The sequence below is a fragment of the Antennarius striatus genome, chromosome 11, assembly GCF_040054535.1.
Source record: "Antennarius striatus isolate MH-2024 chromosome 11, ASM4005453v1, whole genome shotgun sequence".
Taxonomy (NCBI): Eukaryota; Metazoa; Chordata; class Actinopteri; order Lophiiformes; family Antennariidae; genus Antennarius; species Antennarius striatus.
The window spans coordinates 4,992,501-5,011,488 of NC_090786.1; the positions used below are offsets into that span (position 1 = coordinate 4,992,501).

Here is an 18,988-nt window from a genome sequence, read left to right on the forward strand (position 1 = left end):
CGGTTCCAAAGAGAAAGTTTGGGAGGAGCGGATGTGAGAGTCTGTGAGGGTCCGTCCACAAAGAGAAGCCCCCGAAGAGAGCTGTCTGCCTCGGGTCCCTGGGGCCTGTCAAGAGGGGTAATTGATGATGTTTTCATTACAAGGTGTGGGGTAATGTGGGGGTTGGAGCATAGTAAGTGTGTGTGTGTGTGTGTGTGTGTGTGTGTGTGTGTGTGTGTGTGTGTGTGTGTGTGTGTGTGTGTGTGTGTGTGTGTGTGTGTGTGTGTGTGTGTGTGTGTGTGTGTGTGTGTGTGTGTGTGTGTGTGTGTGTGTGTGGGATGGGAGGGGGGTATTATGGGGGTAGGGCAGGTTGACTCAGCTGCCTCTTCTTAGACTCAGTCCAGCCCTTCGATTGGTACGAAATGCCATCTTTCTAACAGGCACGCAAACAGAGAACAAATCACACACACACACACACACACACACACACACACACACACACACACACACACACACACACACATACACACACATACAAACAGCCCAAAGCCAAATACATGCCCAGAGATAAACTATTTGAAAATGAATAAAAACGCTGGGAATAAGGCTAAGTTGTTCTCTTGTTTTCCGCCTCGTGTCATGTCGTGCCAGGACTTCTCTTAGGGCTTCTTTGAAATTGTAATGCGGTGGCGCCTCAGATTCTGACTGCCACTCCGATTGAATTAAGACCTAATCGGAGACACCAGACAACACAGACCACTGTATTACTCTACAGTATCAGGATGGACATTTGTTGTCATTTACTGTCATTTTGATACGTTCAAAAGGTCTGCTGATGATTTCTTATTAAGCTCACTTCTTGCCGTCTCTCCCAAGTTATTATCGAGGCGTCCTGACGACTTTTATGAGAAACTGAAAGGAGTTTTCATCAAAAAATGGATAACGTAGATGAATAAATCTAATAAAAATCACAGGACGACTGTCGGGAATGTAACTTCTAATTCTGGCATAATCCATTATTCAGCAAAGACGGGAAAAACGGCCTTCAACCAAATTCTGACAAACAACCGTCACAAAATTTAAGACAGAATTGCATGTGTAAAATCGATTGGTCCGGTTGGATAACGCCCTTTCTGTGATGCTTCATGGTTTGCCCCCCCCCCCCCTAACTTGCAAACAAAACTGCCAAAGATCAAGGACATCCTGAGATGACCACAAGATGATTCTGTTGCTTAGGTGCGACTCTACATCCCAAACCTTGAGAAAAGCACTTCTGCGTCCTTACCCTGTTGTTCTTTGTTACGCTCAACCCGAGCCGCTAAGATACAGGGAGAATTCATTCAAATGATTTGAGCATCTCTCCGTTCATCCATCACCTCCTCTCCCCGTCCACCCCCACCTTGGATTTCAACCCCCGCCAAAGGACCCACAACAGCAAGGGCGCTCCTGGCTTCCTCTGCCAGCGCAGAAATGAATTATATTGCTTTTCACACCTGTTTCTGCTCAAAAACCCTTCTGCATGCTGTTGTGTAAAAAAAAAAAAAAAAAAAAAACATTTCCAGGGGGGGTAACAGCTCTCCCCCAGCTCAGCTACATCTGCGTACATGAGCGGTTAAATTAGACCCTAATTGTATTAACGGGGGATTATGCCTTCCAGTTGGATTTTTTTTTCTTCATATACTCCGTGCATTTTACACATTTCCAAAGGGAGGGGTATGTGTGTGTGTGTGGGGGGGGGGGCTCATTGAGGCTTTGTGGGTTGACTTCTTTTATGAGCTGCGATCGCGGCTGCCCCTCGTTACACTGAGTCTGTGTACAAATAGGAGAGGAGGAGCGCCAGAACGAGAGTGTTAGTGATAATGTGTATGAGACTGTGTCCCAGTCTGCCATGATGCTAACACCCCCATACCCCCCCCCCACACACCCCCCCCAGACACCACCCATTCTTCCTTTTCTACAAACACACACACTGACTTCAACTCAGCAGGGCAACAAACCAACCGGGGAAAAAGGGTGGTGTGTGTGTGTGTGTGTAGCAGGGAGATGGTGGGGTGGGGGGGGGGCAGAATTCCATCTAATTACTCTATCACATAATTTCACAAATTGCCTTTTCATAGGGGAATGGAGAGCAGAGCGCAGGGCGTGTTGGGGATTGGAGGCCTGAGCTTTCATTTACTACTCATTTCTTGTTAAATTAAACAAGAAAATACCGTTTGTGAGGAGGGAGGGGGGGGGGGGGGGCAATAGACTTATAGCTGCTGCTTACTCCCCAGGCTTGTCTCTGAGGTTGCTAGTCTGCTAGTCTGTCGGTCTGGCCGTCGGAGACACATTTGTCAGTCGGGTTGGAACAAGACATCACTGATGCAACCATCCGCCTCCCCCCTTCTGCTTCGGTACGATGGGAGCCCCCCCCCCCCGCCCTCTGAGGGTACGAGTGTAAGGGCAAAGAACTGACAATGCACCAAGGTGGACATCCAAACATCTCCCCTCTTCTTCCCTGTTCTATCATCACTGGGACATAACAGATTCACCCTCCCCCCTCATTAAGGTTTGGGGCTAAAATGCTCAGCCGTGAATCTGCGCATGTATTCGTCTGTCATACGTGTACCCGTGTGCACCGAATTGGTATTGTGTCTAATCTTGAAAAGGCCAGACGATGCTGCTTCCAGCCCCCTCCAGCTGTACATGCTTATGGGAGACATACGACCGGAGTAAGAGATCCTGTAAACGTTTCTTCTTCATTTTTCGGTGCTACGTGTAGCGTCTGTAAACACAGGATTACGCTGATTAAACGAACGGTGACACGAAGAACGAACGTTGTAAACAAAGGAGATCGCTGCCCGCGTTTATCTGAAAACCGGCGATGATGTTTCTCCCAAAATTAAAACCAGACTTTGCACCAAGATGTTGCCTCTCTGCATTCGGTTTTATTCAAGAGAGCCTTCCAGTTTACCTCCCAGCTCTCAGAGTGCTGGACTTAGAGAATATTTTCTTCTTATTTTGTGCCTGATGAAAATTCACATACCTATATATGTGGCTTTTTTCTTTTTTTTTTTTTTTGCCTATATGTGTGCATGCTGTAGTTTTACTTCCTCCTTTTCTCCCTCTTCACCTCCTTGCCCCCCCACCCCCTTGACACCACACTTTTATCCTTCCCGCTGTTTGAGATCCAACAGGGCAGGAGCCTCCCAGAAGCCCACACTCATGGTGTAATACGACACAGTAGGTGTGTTTCAATAGGCCAGTGTGCGCCGAGATGCATTTCCACCGACAGGATGTGTGTGAGTTTCAAACACCTTCCTCTGCAGCCCCGCATGTTTCAGGGGGGGGGGGGGGTGAACTGGTTGAGGTCAGGGAAATGGAGGAAAAGGTTTATGTGTGTCATTTGTGTGTGTGTGTGTGTGTGTCAGGTGGTCTCCGGTGGAGAGCAAAAACACAAACAAAGCATAAAGATTGGTGGAGCATAAACAGTATCCACAATCCAACCTCTGCGTTCCTTTACCCAGCATCCTCCTTGCCACGCAACTCAAACCAGCGCCGTCCGACGCACCGTTTAAACCAACCAGGAAAAGGCGTGCTGTGATTCAGCGGTTTGAAACCTGTTTTTCTTTGGAACTTGTTCAGCAACATAACTCAGCGAGTCTCTGGGACGTTTTTCACACTATTAAAAGCCAGAGTCGTTCGACAAACACACACACACACACACACACACACACACACACGCAAACATCGGTTATTTATCAGTAGTTTTTAGAATCAGATGGAATCAATTTCATTTTTAATTCACCTTAAAGAGATCTATAAATTCAGCATGCTGACATGCTACCACCCATAGGATTAAAGCCTGTGGTGAAAATTCTGCATCCGGTAATAGCAAAAAGCCACATAATTAATACTAATACACTTATTAAGCTAAACCATCCTTTTCCTTCTTTCCTGCCAGAAGAGATAAGACCAACACTAACTGGTAAACTGATGATGTATTCCCAAAAAACCATTCCTGCTGCTGTCAGCCGGCTCCACCAGCTCTGGTTCTCTCCGCTGTAATTGAGTACAAATAAAGCCAAACCACAAGCCTCTGCAGCAGCAACCGTTAAATAACGAATAAAGTTAATCTATGTATCTCCGACTAGGGCCAGAGGCTTTTCCCCTTGACTTCAACTTTATTCGGTCCCAATGAGCATGTCAGTGCATGACAGCGTGCACGTATGTATTCCTCTGTGTGCGACAAACGAGACAGTAGAATGTGTGTTTTTGAGTGTGTGAAAGGGTTTTTAAAAAAAACAAAAAAAGAAGAAAAGAAAAACCCAGACTTATTACCATCCTGTTGTCTCTTACACTTCAATTTCCAGCCTTTTAACTAAAAGGATTTGAATTTCGACATAAAAGAAACTCGTGCTGCGGATGTCAGACCGGTCAAATCGAGCCCTGCTGCAGGTGAAGTTCAGCGTGAACACGTGACATCAACCTGACTAACTTAAATGTGGATTCATTCAACTCACTGTTAGATGCTGGAAGAGCCATGCTCTCATGATGTTGGTGGCGACCTTTGGGAAGATCCCCCTCTTCTTGTTCCTTTTCTTTTCTTTATCCGGGTCATCGTCATCCCCCGTGCTCGGTGAAGCCACGCTGTTGTCCAGGCCGTCACCTGTCACATGACAAGAAACAGGAAGACGCAGCCCAGATCAGACACACAGTTTGTTTACTGCCTGCATTCGCTTTGCCTCTGCGTTCAAAGGGAATAAATGCGATTTCGAAGGAATTCTGGAGGGCTTTGTATGCACAGACGGTGGGGGTATGGAGACGCAACAATGGCTGGAAAACAGCACCTCATAAATACATTCTTTTTTTTAATACATTTAGAAATAACCCTGCCTTTCATTTTCTCCCCCCCCTGAACCCCCTACCCCATCACTTGAAAACACAGCGAGCGCTCGCATCTTCCTGCGAGAGAAAAAGAGAGAGAATGGGAGCACAAAGGACTTGTAAGGTCGCATTTCCCCACTCTCCCATCCAAGCTCACGCAGAATTGAAAATGACAGAGAGATTTAGTCTTTATTATCCTGAGGGGAAAATAGTTATTGAAGAGACGCCCCGCACATTCTGCCATTTTACCTGAGGTGGAAAAAGTAACATGGCACTACAAAAGGGGAGGTTGCGAGGAGGGGGAAGGTGGGGAAAAAAATAAAAGGGAAAATATGGGGGGGGGGGGAGTCGGAGGCACAAACATCGCTAACAAAGCTAGCTGCTTTTCATAACAATGGCGTCATGGCTGCTTACAGCAACCTGTAGGGCTTCGATAAGGCTCTATTAAGGCCAGTCGAGCTCACCTAAGGGGAACACTGAGACAGCTTAGAGTATTTGAGCACTGAGAGGAAAAAGTGAAAGGAAGGTGTTCCATTGGTCTTTTCTCTGCATTCAAACTCAACATGAAGCCATACATACACACACACACACACACCTCACATATTCAAACCATCCAATTACAGAACGTATTCTATAGAGTTCCAGTGGCGAGAGAGAGAGAGGGAGACTCCTCTCCCCCATCTGTGGTTATGAAAAGCTTAATTGTTATTATCATTATTCAAAGATGCAAGCCGTCCTCAATGAAGACGATAATCATTAAAGAAACATGAGCCCAGAGGTAAACAAGTGGCGCCCTCGCCGCTTGAAATTTCAGCGGCTGATAACTCACTTTTGTCCCACACTGCCTCTCTCTCTCTCTCTCTCTCTGTTTCTCTCCTATGGAAGCGAATCGAAAGGAAAGAGAAGAGAGGAAAAAAATGCTGAAGTAGTGCGCAGAATTGGATCCAGTTATTTATTGATTACACACAAAGCACTTCTAAAGCTTCTTGGTCTATTCACTGTGGCGGGAGTAGATAACTGCATTCGAGCGGGCGCGTACTCCGCTAACTTACAGAGGGCGACACCCAGCACCAAGCTAAACCCTAAGCCCCCAATTCATCGATAATTAATGTGAATGTTGGCACTAATCCGGTTGGAGATGACTTTTTTCCAGCCTGCCACATCAATGGAATAATCAAGGGCCTAAAACCCAGGCCTTTGCTCCCCATTACCTCAGGCAAAAGAATTCCTGAAAGCATGCCTGGAGGGCACCTGAATTATATACACCATTAGGAGAGAGAGGCTCTCAATGATCCATACGAAACGACAGTCTTGGCTGGCTCTCCCTCTCTCTCTGACTGTTCTGGCATAAGGAGATACATATGCACACATATTGAAGGCTTTCTAATGAACCTCATGTAGAAGTGGAGGTGACACCATCTCGCACGGTGGGGGAGGGATAAAACAAGAGCTTGCTGTTCGTAAATACTGATTCAAAAAAAAAAAAAGAAAAAGAAAAGCCTCCCACTGTGCATTAATAATGCACATATGCATTCAAATATTATGGTCGGGTTCGGCCGGAAGGTCAACTGTCAGAGGGTCTTTGATTCAGCTGAAGTCGTGTGAGTAAATGTACATGTACGGCATGAGTACGGCAATGCAGTCCACCAAACAAAGATTATTTTTGTGATTAATCAACTTATTGAAATATTAAAATGGTTTACAAAATACTGCACAATTCCCTACAACCAATAATGTTGTGCCATCCATTTACAAGATGTAAAAAAAAAAGAAGAGAAATGCACCAAATCCAACAAAAACGGCGACAGCTGACTGATTTGAGTTGTTGATGCATTGATTTATTCATTTATTAATCCATTGGTTATAGCAGCATAGCCTCATTCACCCCACCCCCCACCCCCACCCCACACACACACACTTATCCCTTACACCCAGCTCTTAGACCTCTTTCTGCACAAAAACACACTCGTGTTCCAAGCTTCGGTTACATCATTAGCCCAGGACAACTGCACCCTGAGCTTAACAAGAGAGTGTTTTCTGCCTACTGTTTCAGGGCTGAAACACCCCCCCCCCTCTGTCTCTTTCCCTCCCCACACCTACCCGTCTGCAGGAAAAGACGAGGCGAGCCGAGCCGAGGCCCTGAAATCTAAGACCAGATTTTCATTGGAAGCAAATGCTTTCAATCCGTTGTAAAGACCGGCTCATGTTCAGCAAAGCCTACAATAACAAACCCAGGGCCCTGTCCCATGTGAGCGAGGGGGGGGGGGGGGAACAGAAGCAAACGGCCAGAGTACCAGCTCAGATCACGAGCGAAACGAGTGAGTGAACGCATGCGAGGGAGAGAGAGTGGGAGAGAGTGGGTGAGCAGGAAAACACAGGAGGTGAGAAATCGTGAGAAGTGTGTGTGTGGGGGGGGGGGGATAGGAAAACGAGTAAAGGGCAGACAAAAAAAACAACAACGGGATGCTCTCTGAAATCCATACTGAGGATGTGTCGTCTCTCTGACTTCAACACTGCCACCAACTTCTATAGTGATGCACTGTGTTCTTCATATTCTGTAGCCCCACATCAGATGTTTTTAAGTATGGGGAATAAAACATGCATTGTTTTTGTGCGTTCAGCGACTGCAATCAATCAGACTCATAACACTGATGTATAAAACAACCCCAAAGACCTGTAGTTAATGGAAACGACGCATAATACCAGGGAATTCTCACTGGGAAATGTCAGAAGAAACACAGAAACACTAATTATGTTCATGTCGAACAAGGACGAGATCTCATTAAAGCATTTAGCCTGAAGAATGATGAGGAGTAGAAATGACACCTCCTTTATGAATTTAAAGCAAATCTTGGCCATTTTTTGTCACCTGTAACTCAAGCACTAAACCGGAGGGGGAAACCATTACCCCTCTGAATATCACTTTCTTCCTCTCCCCTTCTATTACTTCTAAGTAAGTCTGACCTATAGACACTTACTTTACCTAGAGGGAGGAAAGGAAGGAGGGCTGAAGAAGGGTCGTCAATTTTATTGGCATTTCCATTTTCGCTGCAATTTGATACCAATCACCGCCGCAAGCTCCAGGGCTTATTTCTGCAACGCTTTGGCCCCTGCAAGCGAAGGGAATAGTGGGAGGTGGGAGGAGAGAAAAGAGAGAGAGAGACTGTGGGAGCGAGGAAGGGTGAAGCAGAAAAGGTGTTAAAGCTGTGTCTGGCAGCCATGTTGGGAAAATGTCAATGGTGTTACCTCAGCCTGAGAGGGACGGAGAGAAAAGTAGGGTAATGCAGGAAGAGGAAGTGAATGAGAGATGATGACGATGATGATGATGATGACGATGATGAGAGAGGAAGAAGGGGAGCTGCTGTGAATTATGCGGTCTCTGTTGTACAGAATAAAAGGGGAAAAGTCGATCCGGTGAAGTGGTCGATAAAGGAGGGTACAATTTATGGAGAAGACAGACTAATTTAGAAGAAAAATGAATGAATCTTGTGTTTTTTTTAAACACTAAAAGCAAAATTTCTATGCAAAATACAATCAAAGTGGATCAAACTGAAACAGGCGTGTAGCACGTGTAGCAGTTTCACGCTCTTAGATTATCATCGCTGAAGCATTTTACGCTTGCCATTGGATGTTTGAAGCTGAATGCATCCCTCAGACAAAAAATAAAATAAAAATAAAGTAAAATTGGTCATTACGTTGATCACAAACTGTGATGTCACAGTTCATCGTCCCGGCAACAAGCCCGGCTGCCCTCTGTCATCCGGTAAACCATCCAGTCAGCGAACCAACCCATGAAGCCACCGGGCCAGCCGGTTGTATAAAGCAGCCTTGTCAGTCAGCCGTTTAGCTATAGTCAGTCAATCACCCCTTACAGGAAAGCCAGTCAGTAAATGAACCAGTCCGTCACTCTGCACACACAGGCTGCCAGGCTCATTAAGTTCATTAGCAGGCTGTAACCCTGGGCTGCATTCATGCAGCGTGGGGCAGCAAGACGAGCTCCAGTCTCCCCACGAGGAAAGGCTACAGGCACAGCTCTGGGTCTGGCCCACTGATCCGCCATGACAACATCTTTGCAACTAGTTAGAAGATGGGATGGGAGGGCGGGTGATTGGGGGGGAAGGGGGGGGGGGGGGGGCAAGTGAAAGACGTTGACGGTGGGGGCGCATGTTCGTGTGTGAAGAATACATGCATGCATGGATGTGCATCCGTCTGTACATGTGTGTCTATCTCTGCCGCTCTTTATACATGTGTGTTTCCAGCCACAGAAGCTCTGTGTGTGTGTGTGTGTGTGTGTGTGTGTGTGTGTGTGTGTGTGTGTGTGTGTGTGTGTGTGTGTGTGTGTGTGTGTGTGTGTGTGTGTGTGTGTGTGTGTGTGTGTGTGTGTGTGTGTGTGTGTGTGGCAATTAGGGAGCAGGCCAGTGACTGGAAGGAGCCAGGGGCAGTTGAAATGCCCCGGGGCCAACCAAGGGAAGGAATATTTTATCAGTCCCCTCACACGCTGTATACACAAATACACACTCGCACACAAACATACACAGGCGCTGTGTGATAATGACGTTAAAAACTAGGTTAGCTCTCTTCATGCATTTTCACTAGCCTCGTTAGCATTAGCCAAACAGACAGTTACTTCTATGCTCATTCAGCTTGGATGACTTTTATTTAAGCCTTTCTGCCACTTCCTGTTTCATCCCTGCCTCCTCCTGCTTCCTCCTTCATTACTCCTCTCTCGTCATCCTCCTCCTCCTCCTCCTCTTCTTCCCAGCATTCTCTCTGTCTGCTGAAGTGTGCAGTTGGAATAGAGGATATTTTGCACATACGTCTGAGAGATGTAAGACATTGTTATCTTTCCTTGTTGTTTGTTTGAGGTTTAATTTCTGGGTAAATCACACAGACGTTAAGTTTCATCGTTTAAATACGGGGTGTGAATTGATTTCGACTGAGTTAACGTTGTTTGGAATCGTCTTTCTTGATGTTTTCTTCAATAAGAAACGCTAATGGTGCTTCCATCCCTTTACAGTCTTTATAACCTCTCTACATTTCTCTGTCTCAAGGCGTACCCTGACATTATCAAGCAGTATCTAGGCTAATCTGTTATGATCTGATTATGAACCACCTCTCAGCATAAGAGGGAGCTTGGTGCTACTACCTGCCCCCTCCACACGGGCACATGTGCCATTCTTGAAGTGTCAGCCATTTTTCTGCTGCTTGGCAAATTAACAGCCAGGGATTCACCCCAGTCCGTCGTGTGTTTGTGTGTGTGTGTGTGTGTGAACGCTAATCTTATCGGACAAGTCGTTTCGACCGTGACGAAACACAATTGTGACGTTTAGCCTTCTAAAACTGTCCTCCGCTCGTTTGAGGAATCAGGGTTATGAATATCAGCTTTGTGTCAGAAATCACGAGTACGGTCCTGTGTCAAGAATTATTCACAGATGGTTTTTTTGGAGGCGACGGCTTTCGCGAGAGTTTTCTGGGTTATAGATGGTGTGAGAGGGACGCCGGCCGGCCCTTTTGAGCTCATGACAGCGCATTTATTCTTTGGGTATTTCTGGAAAGAAAAGGAGAGTGTCTTTCATTGTCAGCGCAATTGACCTGGAGATGATCTCTCATGGGCCACTCCTAAAGTTTCACACCTCAGAAAGCTCACATGACCCCCCCCCCCCCCCCCCGGGTGCGTTGCCGAGGCAAAGCCCAGGCCTGGGGGAGCTGCTATCCTGTTCCACACGGGGATCCACACATCTCATGCTAACAGGCGAGAAACCCATACGTATACGCACACACCCAAAACATGATATATAAAACCAACACACATACGCCAGCGTTCATCCACTAAAGTGCTCTACTTCTCACTCTTTCTGGAGCTGACACACACACACACACACACACACACACACACACAAGCACACACTCTTTTCACACTCATGCACATACATCGCATTCCCAGAAATCCTCAGAGAGGTAAAGAAGGACTCACAAGAGGGAGCGGGGGTAGAAAAAAAAAAAAAGTGGCGTTTATTGTATTCAGGCCATTCATAAGCTCTAGATTTGGGGAAGGGGAGTACAGGGGCTGGCAGGCAGTGGGGGGTTTGCTTTGCACGGGCCCTGGAGGCCCCTCCCACCTGCAAATATCCTGACAATGCTGGAATTCCTTGCAACACAATTCCCAACTGGGGGCACTTTTTTTTTTTTTTTTTTTAAAAAGTCAGTTGAAACATCAGATACACACTTAAGCACAACAATATGTCCCTCCATAAGGCAACTTTCCAACACTGTCTGCTTCAGACCAACACACACACATTTATATTAACACAAAACACTCTCTGTGACCAATGCTGCTTCGCCTCCCTTTTATTCCTGAGTAGGAGGAGAGGCCGAAAAGAAATCCCCTTGACTATTCCGCGGATAATGACATGTGCTGTCGACACAACAATATGGCTAGTCTAGACTTCCCTTCCTGTCTTTACCAGAGAGACTCTCCGCTATTTTCAGATCTTTGTTAGCGACTTCAGACAAAAAAAGGGTTCGGATTGTACCCCCACTCCGAACGCACAGATCCATGTTGGTGGAACAGACACTGGACGCATTATATTGACCAGAAAAAGAGATTAAAGAGAAAGGGAAAACAAAAAAACCATCCAAAAAAAAGTTGTCATTATTTCAACAGGAATAAAGCGAGCCAGCCAGGTAATCAATCAAGGGAGAGCTAAGTGGTTGCATCCTGTAATCAAAGACGATTCCGTTCCGAGTAATTACAGTAAATAACGAGTGATTTGTGATCACAAAGCTGCTTGTTTTGAATGATGACAGTTTTGTGGATCGACACTGACAGATTCAATAACGACGGTAACCCGGTGAGTCATTTACAAGGGTTTTCTGGGTAATTAAAGCACACAGGAGACTTCTTGTTGCGAGAATCCCGGCAAAGTTTGAAGCAGTCATTTCATCTGCGGCGATGCGTTGAAGGGAGAGATTAGGAAAGCCAGGAGACGGAGGACGTGTTTAAGCAACAACAAAAGAAGAAGAAGAAGAAAAAAATAATAATAATAAAACACAAGGAAACGATCGTATCTCGAGAGTTAATTAAACGCAAAGCCTCGGGTCTTTGTGATTCATGCGGATAGCGGTAGCGTGCTATTGTTCCCGTTTGTAGTGAATGCTGCGGTGGTTTCCGTGTTTGTGGTGTTAACAGGTGTTAGACAAGACTCAGACGCATCAATCAGAGGGAGCTACAGAACACACGACGTTACTAACATCATATTAATAACCTTTTACATCATGATCAGCCTTGTGTTAAGACTCATTCCTGTACTTGCGTGTGTGTGTCGGGTGAGGCCCATCCAATGGGAGAGGTGGTGGAGTCGGGCCTGTTGACATAGCCATAGGTGATGGCAAAAATGTCAGTGTAAATGTGACTGCTCTCTCCGTGCCATTTCCCCGTAAAGGGTCAACGCCACAGGCCGCCTGACACGCCGGGAACAGCCTAAAGCGTAGGGGCACGGTCACGGCATTAATCTCCACTGTGCCCCCATGCACAGAAAATCTCACACACACACACACACACACACACACACACACACACACACACACACACACACACACACACACACACACACACAGCAACTGTCTTTTATTGTCACTTCCAAATCGGTCGACAGAAAAAAAGAAGAAAAAAAAGAGGGAGAAAGAAAAGAGGCAGACGGAACGAGTAAGAAATGAAGTGCAGGGCGAGGAATTCACCCTTTCATGTCCGGCACTTTTGCTGTGTAAACTATTGATTTTCTCTCCCCCCCTCCCCCCCACACTCCCCCCACACCCTTCTTTGCCTTTGTGTTGCCGTTTTCCTTTTTCATAACCTGAACATAGACGAGGCCAGACGAGGTTCAAAAGGGAGCACTCGTGAGGGAGGCCCACGGACTCAGAGAAGGGAAGTCCTTCCACACACACATACGCGCACACACACACACACACACACGCACACACACACACACACACACACACACAGTAAGATTCCTGAAAGCATGCCTCTTTTTCTGCTTTCTCACTCCACCCTCACTGATTCAACTGTTTTGCTGCCTCTCTGATGGCTTCTGACACTTTTGGTTTACCAAGCTTCAGATAAAGTTAGCACACCGAAAACAGAAACAGAGACAGAGAGAGAGTGAAATGTACTAGGGAAGATGAGGGGAAGCGGGGTGGGGGGAGGAGGGTTATTAGAGAGGACAAGGACTGTAACAAAAGCTAAGAGCACTTAACAGCACAAAGGCGCGGCAGTCCTTTCCAAAAGTCAGCTGATGTGCTGAAGGGCGTTCAAAAGTCATTCAGTATTAACACGAGACAAAGAGAAGGGGGGAAACCAAAGGAGAGGCATCCCGTTTGAGCTTCTTCAAGTAGGATGTTTTCCCTCCGCTAAACTTCAGAATCAAGGTATCATTTCTAGTAATTAACTGAAAACGTGCCCCTTTAAACGAAGCCACCAGGTGAATTTGGTGTGATTATAACTTGCAGAGGTGTGTCATTTAACTCCAGCCTAACAAAGCCACCAGTCTAATGTACTAACATTAAGTGGAAATGTGTAATTTCAGTACAAACAAGGTGTGTGTTACATCTGTAATCATGGTCTGGTGTTTGCAGCAGGTAGATCCATTCACTAAACCAAGTTTACTTTTCACAGACTAACTTTGGCCTGTATTTTTCCACACAACTATCTGAATGACACAGACCCTGATACTTATAATGCACAAGGATTTTCCCACTCATGCTAACCTATCAGCGCCAGCCAAACTGCAGCGTGTAGTTAGATAATAGAGGCACGCTAACCCTGCCTTGGCACAGGCTAATAATAGAGCGATAGTAAGGGTTGTTTTTTTTTTTTTTTTCAGAATAACAGGTTTTAGTACCATGAAGGAGGAAAATGTGGTTTGCAACCTCAAGCTCAGGTTATTGAAGGGGGTGGTTGGGAAAACAGGATAAGTCATTATCAGGGGAACAGCCCACTCTATTTAAATATGTTTGGTTGACGTATTTAAATTTGAAGGTTTGAGTCGCTTTTAATGAGTAAACAAGTGTGGGGATTTTTTTTTTTAACTCACACACAGAAATATTTAATTATACTGGTGCATTCTCCCCCTAAAGTAAGGCCGTGTCTCCACTTCCGCCCCCTTGTCAATGTGTCCTTGATAGGCACAGGATGTGGTGCAGGGATGTGGGGGATTTGTAGTCCTATCAGCCTCCCCCATATGCAGCCTGATAAGGTTTTCTGGACATGGGCAGAGGAAGGGGAAGTGAGTGGGTTTACGGCGGGCCGGCTCGCTGTGCAGCGTGTTTCAATGTGGACGGGAGTGATATGCCCCCCGTGGACACTGGGGCGCTCGCCACTCAGTCCCACCGAGTCACTTCCTGAGGGAGGTAGCCCTCTGTGGGGGGGTGACTTCCTGTAAAAGTATGACCTCTCTGCAGCGAAAGAGAATCTCCTAGAAGAAAGACCCGGGTGTTAGCGTGTTTAGCGCCGCCACTCCAGCCTTTACTCCTCTAGTCAAAGGTTATCACCGGTGGGAATCTCACCCCCCCCCCACTCTGTCCCCTGCTCATCCCTTTTGAGTTTCACTGGCTCGGAGCGAGAAGAGACGATCGGGTTACCTCCAAATTTGTGCGTTCATGAATGTGTCTACAGCAAGTGGCATGCCTTGTGTTACCCTGCAAACACACAAAGCAAACGCCGATGTCGCCCCATTGCCCACCCAGCTGCTCTTGTTTGCCTACAGGTATCTGTTATCTACCTTCGCTTTCCTCCTCTGTCTCTCTAAACTCTTAGCTGGGGTCTTTATCTTTATCTGTAAAATCCCTAATGCAGGTATCCATGTCAAAAGGACCAGGGGTGGTTGTGGGGGCAGTGGTTTGGCCTCAGGGGGCAGCATGTTTGGTTTGGGTCATCTTTGGGTCAACCCTGTCCCTCAACCTCCTGCCTCACTAGTCATGCAGCCAAATAGCAGAATTTCACATCTCTTTACTCATCGTAACGGAACGCAACAGAATATTTGAACAAGGGAGGAACTCTGTAATTAAACCATATGAAAAGCAAAGATCTGAAGTCGTCCACGTTTTTAATTAAACCAACACCTGAGTAGGAGTCGTCCTTAAATGTTAGAAGCAGAGGGAGTCGCATGTGTCGTATCAGCATCACGAAATAACCCTCTGAAAAATTAAAAGTAGCACTGACCCATATTCAAAGCCTAAACACACACACACACACGCACGCACGCACGCACGCACGCACACACACACACACAGGGATGCAGGTTTTGTCTAAAACTGGTGCTTCTGCTGGTGTTTTCCTGGCATGAAATTGGCTTTGTGTGGGTGTTGTTTGGAGAGCCGGCTGGTAAATTCTCCCGTTCTTTTGTCAGAGACGGGTGGTGGTGGTGGTGGTGGTGATGTGTGTGTGTGGGGGGGGGGGCTCCATGCATAATGGTCTTAGCTAGGGAGGTCTGGAACTGTGTCCATAAATTGAATTATTTCAATTTGAGGGAGAGAGAGTGAGAGAATAATGGAGAGTGGCTGTGCGAGTGTGTGTTGCGTTTTCATGTGAAACATGCATGTATATTGACGGGCAGGGAGAAGGAGAGACTCATTTTTATTCCTCTACAGAGCTCACATTTACAAGTGGGAATATAAACCAAGTTGTAGGAGATTACAGAAGAGGCCAAGTGTTACCTTACAGCTGGAAGCTCCAGTAGATAAAAAAAAAACAAACGTACGACGACTTCCAGCCTGAAACGGACTCCTTAAAAAGAGGTTTTCCTTGACCTTACAACACCTTTTCTGTTAAATATTAGAATAATTTCTGCTACTGCGCCTTTTGCAAATACGTACACATTGAGATAAAGTCATCCGTGTGCCAGAGCTGCTGCCGAAACAACAGATACACGACTTGTGTTTGTGTGTGTCGCGGTGAAAATAGTCCTGAACACAATATTATCGTCAGGGGACCATATGGCAAACTAGCAGCAAGCTATTTATCCTTATCCTCTTTGGAGGCTAAAATTAGCACTTTGCTGTTTATAGCTATAAGCTGAACTCCAAACACTGTGATAGGTCTAATAATAAAGAAAAAAAAAAAGGGGCCCAGCTGGCATCACGGCCCCCGCCTCCTTGTTCCATCTCCATCCCTCTCTCTCTCTCTCATCCACCTCCCTTCCATACCTGTTCCCGAAATGCACCAATCTGACCGGGCCGCCCTCCATTTGAATGTTAATTACGCCATTAGGGATTGTATGATATCATTTAAGTGAGCCAGATTCCTCCATAAAACCCGTGTGTGTCAGGAAAGCCAGGATTTCCTGAACAACGGACCCCCTCGGATCGCTTAAGAGCGCGGGATGACGGGGCTAATCTCTTTATCAAAGCTTAAATAAACGTTGGTGCTCTGCATTAGCATGTGTGTGTGTGTGTGTTTGTGTGTGTGTGTGTGTGTGTGTGTGTGTGTGCCATGGGGCCAAACAATGCTTCTTCCCCGAACAAAGTATTACTACCCCCCCCCCCGTTCTCTCCCACTTTCTCTCTCTTACTTGTCATTCTCCCTCCCAAACTACTGTCTCACCCCCCTCTAAATAAACACTCTCATAAAAATATTAAGTACACCTTGTAGGAAAAGTCGCTTGCGGTTTGAAGCGATTGTGTACTGGCCGGGGGGGGGGGGTAGTTTCCTTGAAAATGTTCATCTGATCAGACGCCTTCTGCACCCTGACCTCATCGCCATTGTCAAAGGGGAGGGGGGGGTAGGAAGGCTCAAACAGTGGCGGGAGGCGCTGATGACAAAATTAGGAGAGTTTAAGGTTATTTTATTGGCCAGATGTGATGCGTTATGACTCAACAGAGATGACTCATCATCGTGGTTCCTTGTGAAATTGTTCCGGCCATGATTACGAACCGGGGCATTTCTCTGTGTGTGTGTGTGTGTGTGTGTGTGTGTGTGTGTGTCCATGTTATTCCAGGCAATTTGGAAGCGAATTGAAAACAGACACACACACACACACACACACACACACACACACACACACACACACATGGGAGCAGAACCTAGAGACTTCTTCCAAATTCGTCACCACGCTGTGACAAGTTTCTCTTGTCCAAAAACACAAGGCCGTACATCACAAACACGCACACAAATTACATCGCAAAGTGAACTTCCCGTCCTTTTCGGCGGCGTGACATGTCTGCGACCACATTTTAACTTGTTTACATTTACAAATCAAAGCGTAGGAATTTCCTTCCAAAGGAAGATATCCAGTAATTTGACAAAAAGTGGCATCTTCTTTCAGAACACGACTGCCACCGCATCGGTACAAATTATGGTGCTTCATCCAGAAATAAACCTGAATGGAGTCCTCAGTTGACACTCTTCAAACAAGATCTTAGATTTATAGGTATCTGATGACAAAAAAAGAAAAAATCTTCACATTTAAAAGTATAGGTATCATATTTGGGACCAAACCCGTCTCATCTTAATGTTCACTTTCTGCAAACGAGAACGTAAAACGGTCTTTACTGTGTTTGCATGTTCGACTTTTCCTTGTCGCCATCTCCCCTCTCCGACACACAAGAGACCTCTACAAGGCAAAAAGTGTGTGTAAATAGTATCTTTTAGCAAACACCAGTAATTAGATATAGGCATCTGGCTTTCACGCCAGTCACAAATTAAAGAAGAGCGCTTCCTGTAAACAGACAGTGAGAATGTGTCTACATCATTAGTGCGCCACAATTATAACATGCGAGCTAAAGATACATTCCCTCCCACTTTCTCTCGCAGGGGTAAATGAAGTAGAACCTCTTCTTTTTTTTCTTTTTTTTAAGCGTTACTCTTTTCTTGGAGCGGTGGCAAACTAAACGGTGTGATCCAAAAGCTTGTATGGGTGAAATAATGACGATAAAAAGGCAAAGCAGGCAATTATGTAAGAAATAAGAGGCATTAACGAGAGGATGGTTTTATTTGAAAGACTTCCTGAATGAGGCATGCAGGGGAAAAGAGAGCGGTAGAGAGAGAGAGTGTGTGTGTTTCATGTGCGTGCTCTTCATGAATGAATATGTATGTCATGTAAATTGTGCACACAGGGTATTTTTTAAAGGTTTAGACTGCGTTTTCTTCACTCAAGCAAACATGTAACCGACAGGCAGAGACAGAGGGAGGTTTTAAGAAACAAAGACAAAGAGGAAATGACTTTAAAATTGAAAATGTTCACAGCGTTCCTCACAGAGAGTGAAAAAAAAAAAAGATGAAATAAAGAGGATGTATGAGCAAATAGAGGCTCATATATAATAATGTGTGTGCAAAGTCAGCGACAAACAAAACATAAATTCCGAAGTCAAACAGTCAAATAACCTCTGACACCCTATCAAATGTTGTTTTATGACCATTACCTTTTCACAGAGTCATTCGCTCGAGTCAATAAAACACAAGTTAGTGAAGCCGATGGAGAGGAGAGGAGAGGAAAGGAGAGGAGAGGAGAGGAGAGGAGGAAGTAACTTTGTTTACTTGTGTTTTCATCCATGCGACCCCAGCGGCCCGGCGACACCAGCTTTAATCCTAAAAGCAAACTGGCCCCACGCTGTGGGAACCCGATACAATTTCCTCTTTTCAAGACGGGCGAGCTGAGGTCACTCAGAGTTTGCTTATGGCCTACGAGGCAATAAAAAGCCATCGTGGGCTATCATTTTCCACAAGACGAGTCGCAGCATGTTGGACCTAAAAGTGTATCTCGCGGAGGAAGGCCGTGATTGGACGTGGCGATGAGAAGTCAAACATCTCTTTTCCCACGTAGGAAGGCAGATAGTGATGTTTGAGATGCATTAAATCCGGTTGATGCTGAATAGACGGCCTCGCTGAGTGTTTGCGGGATGATTTCTCAAAGTGTTTGGAGATGCAATTACCGTTCATGGTTTTCAAATATTGATTTTCATAAACGGCCTGTGAACTGGAAACTGCTCGTGCTCTTGTGACCCCGCAAGTATTGAACAGATGCATGCTTAACACACTTTTTACCACGACCCACTAAAGGGAACTGTTGTTAGCTATATAGCCAGTTGGGCTCCCAAACAACACTCAGCAGTATTTGACACACTCATCATAAACAACTGCTCTGTTTCCTTT

At 45.9% G+C, this 18,988-nt stretch overlaps 1 protein-coding gene across 1 annotated transcript in view; it reads right to left on the reverse strand.

The window, feature by feature from the left end:
• Nucleotides 1–18,988, reverse strand: part of LOC137603489 (homeobox protein Meis1) — a 72,756-nt gene that overhangs the window by 32,522 nt on the left and 21,246 nt on the right. The window contains exon 8 of the mRNA XM_068327012.1: nucleotides 4,482–4,627. Coding sequence (XP_068183113.1) covers nucleotides 4,482–4,627 — 146 coding nt within the window. The remainder of the gene's footprint in view (nucleotides 1–4,481; nucleotides 4,628–18,988) is intronic.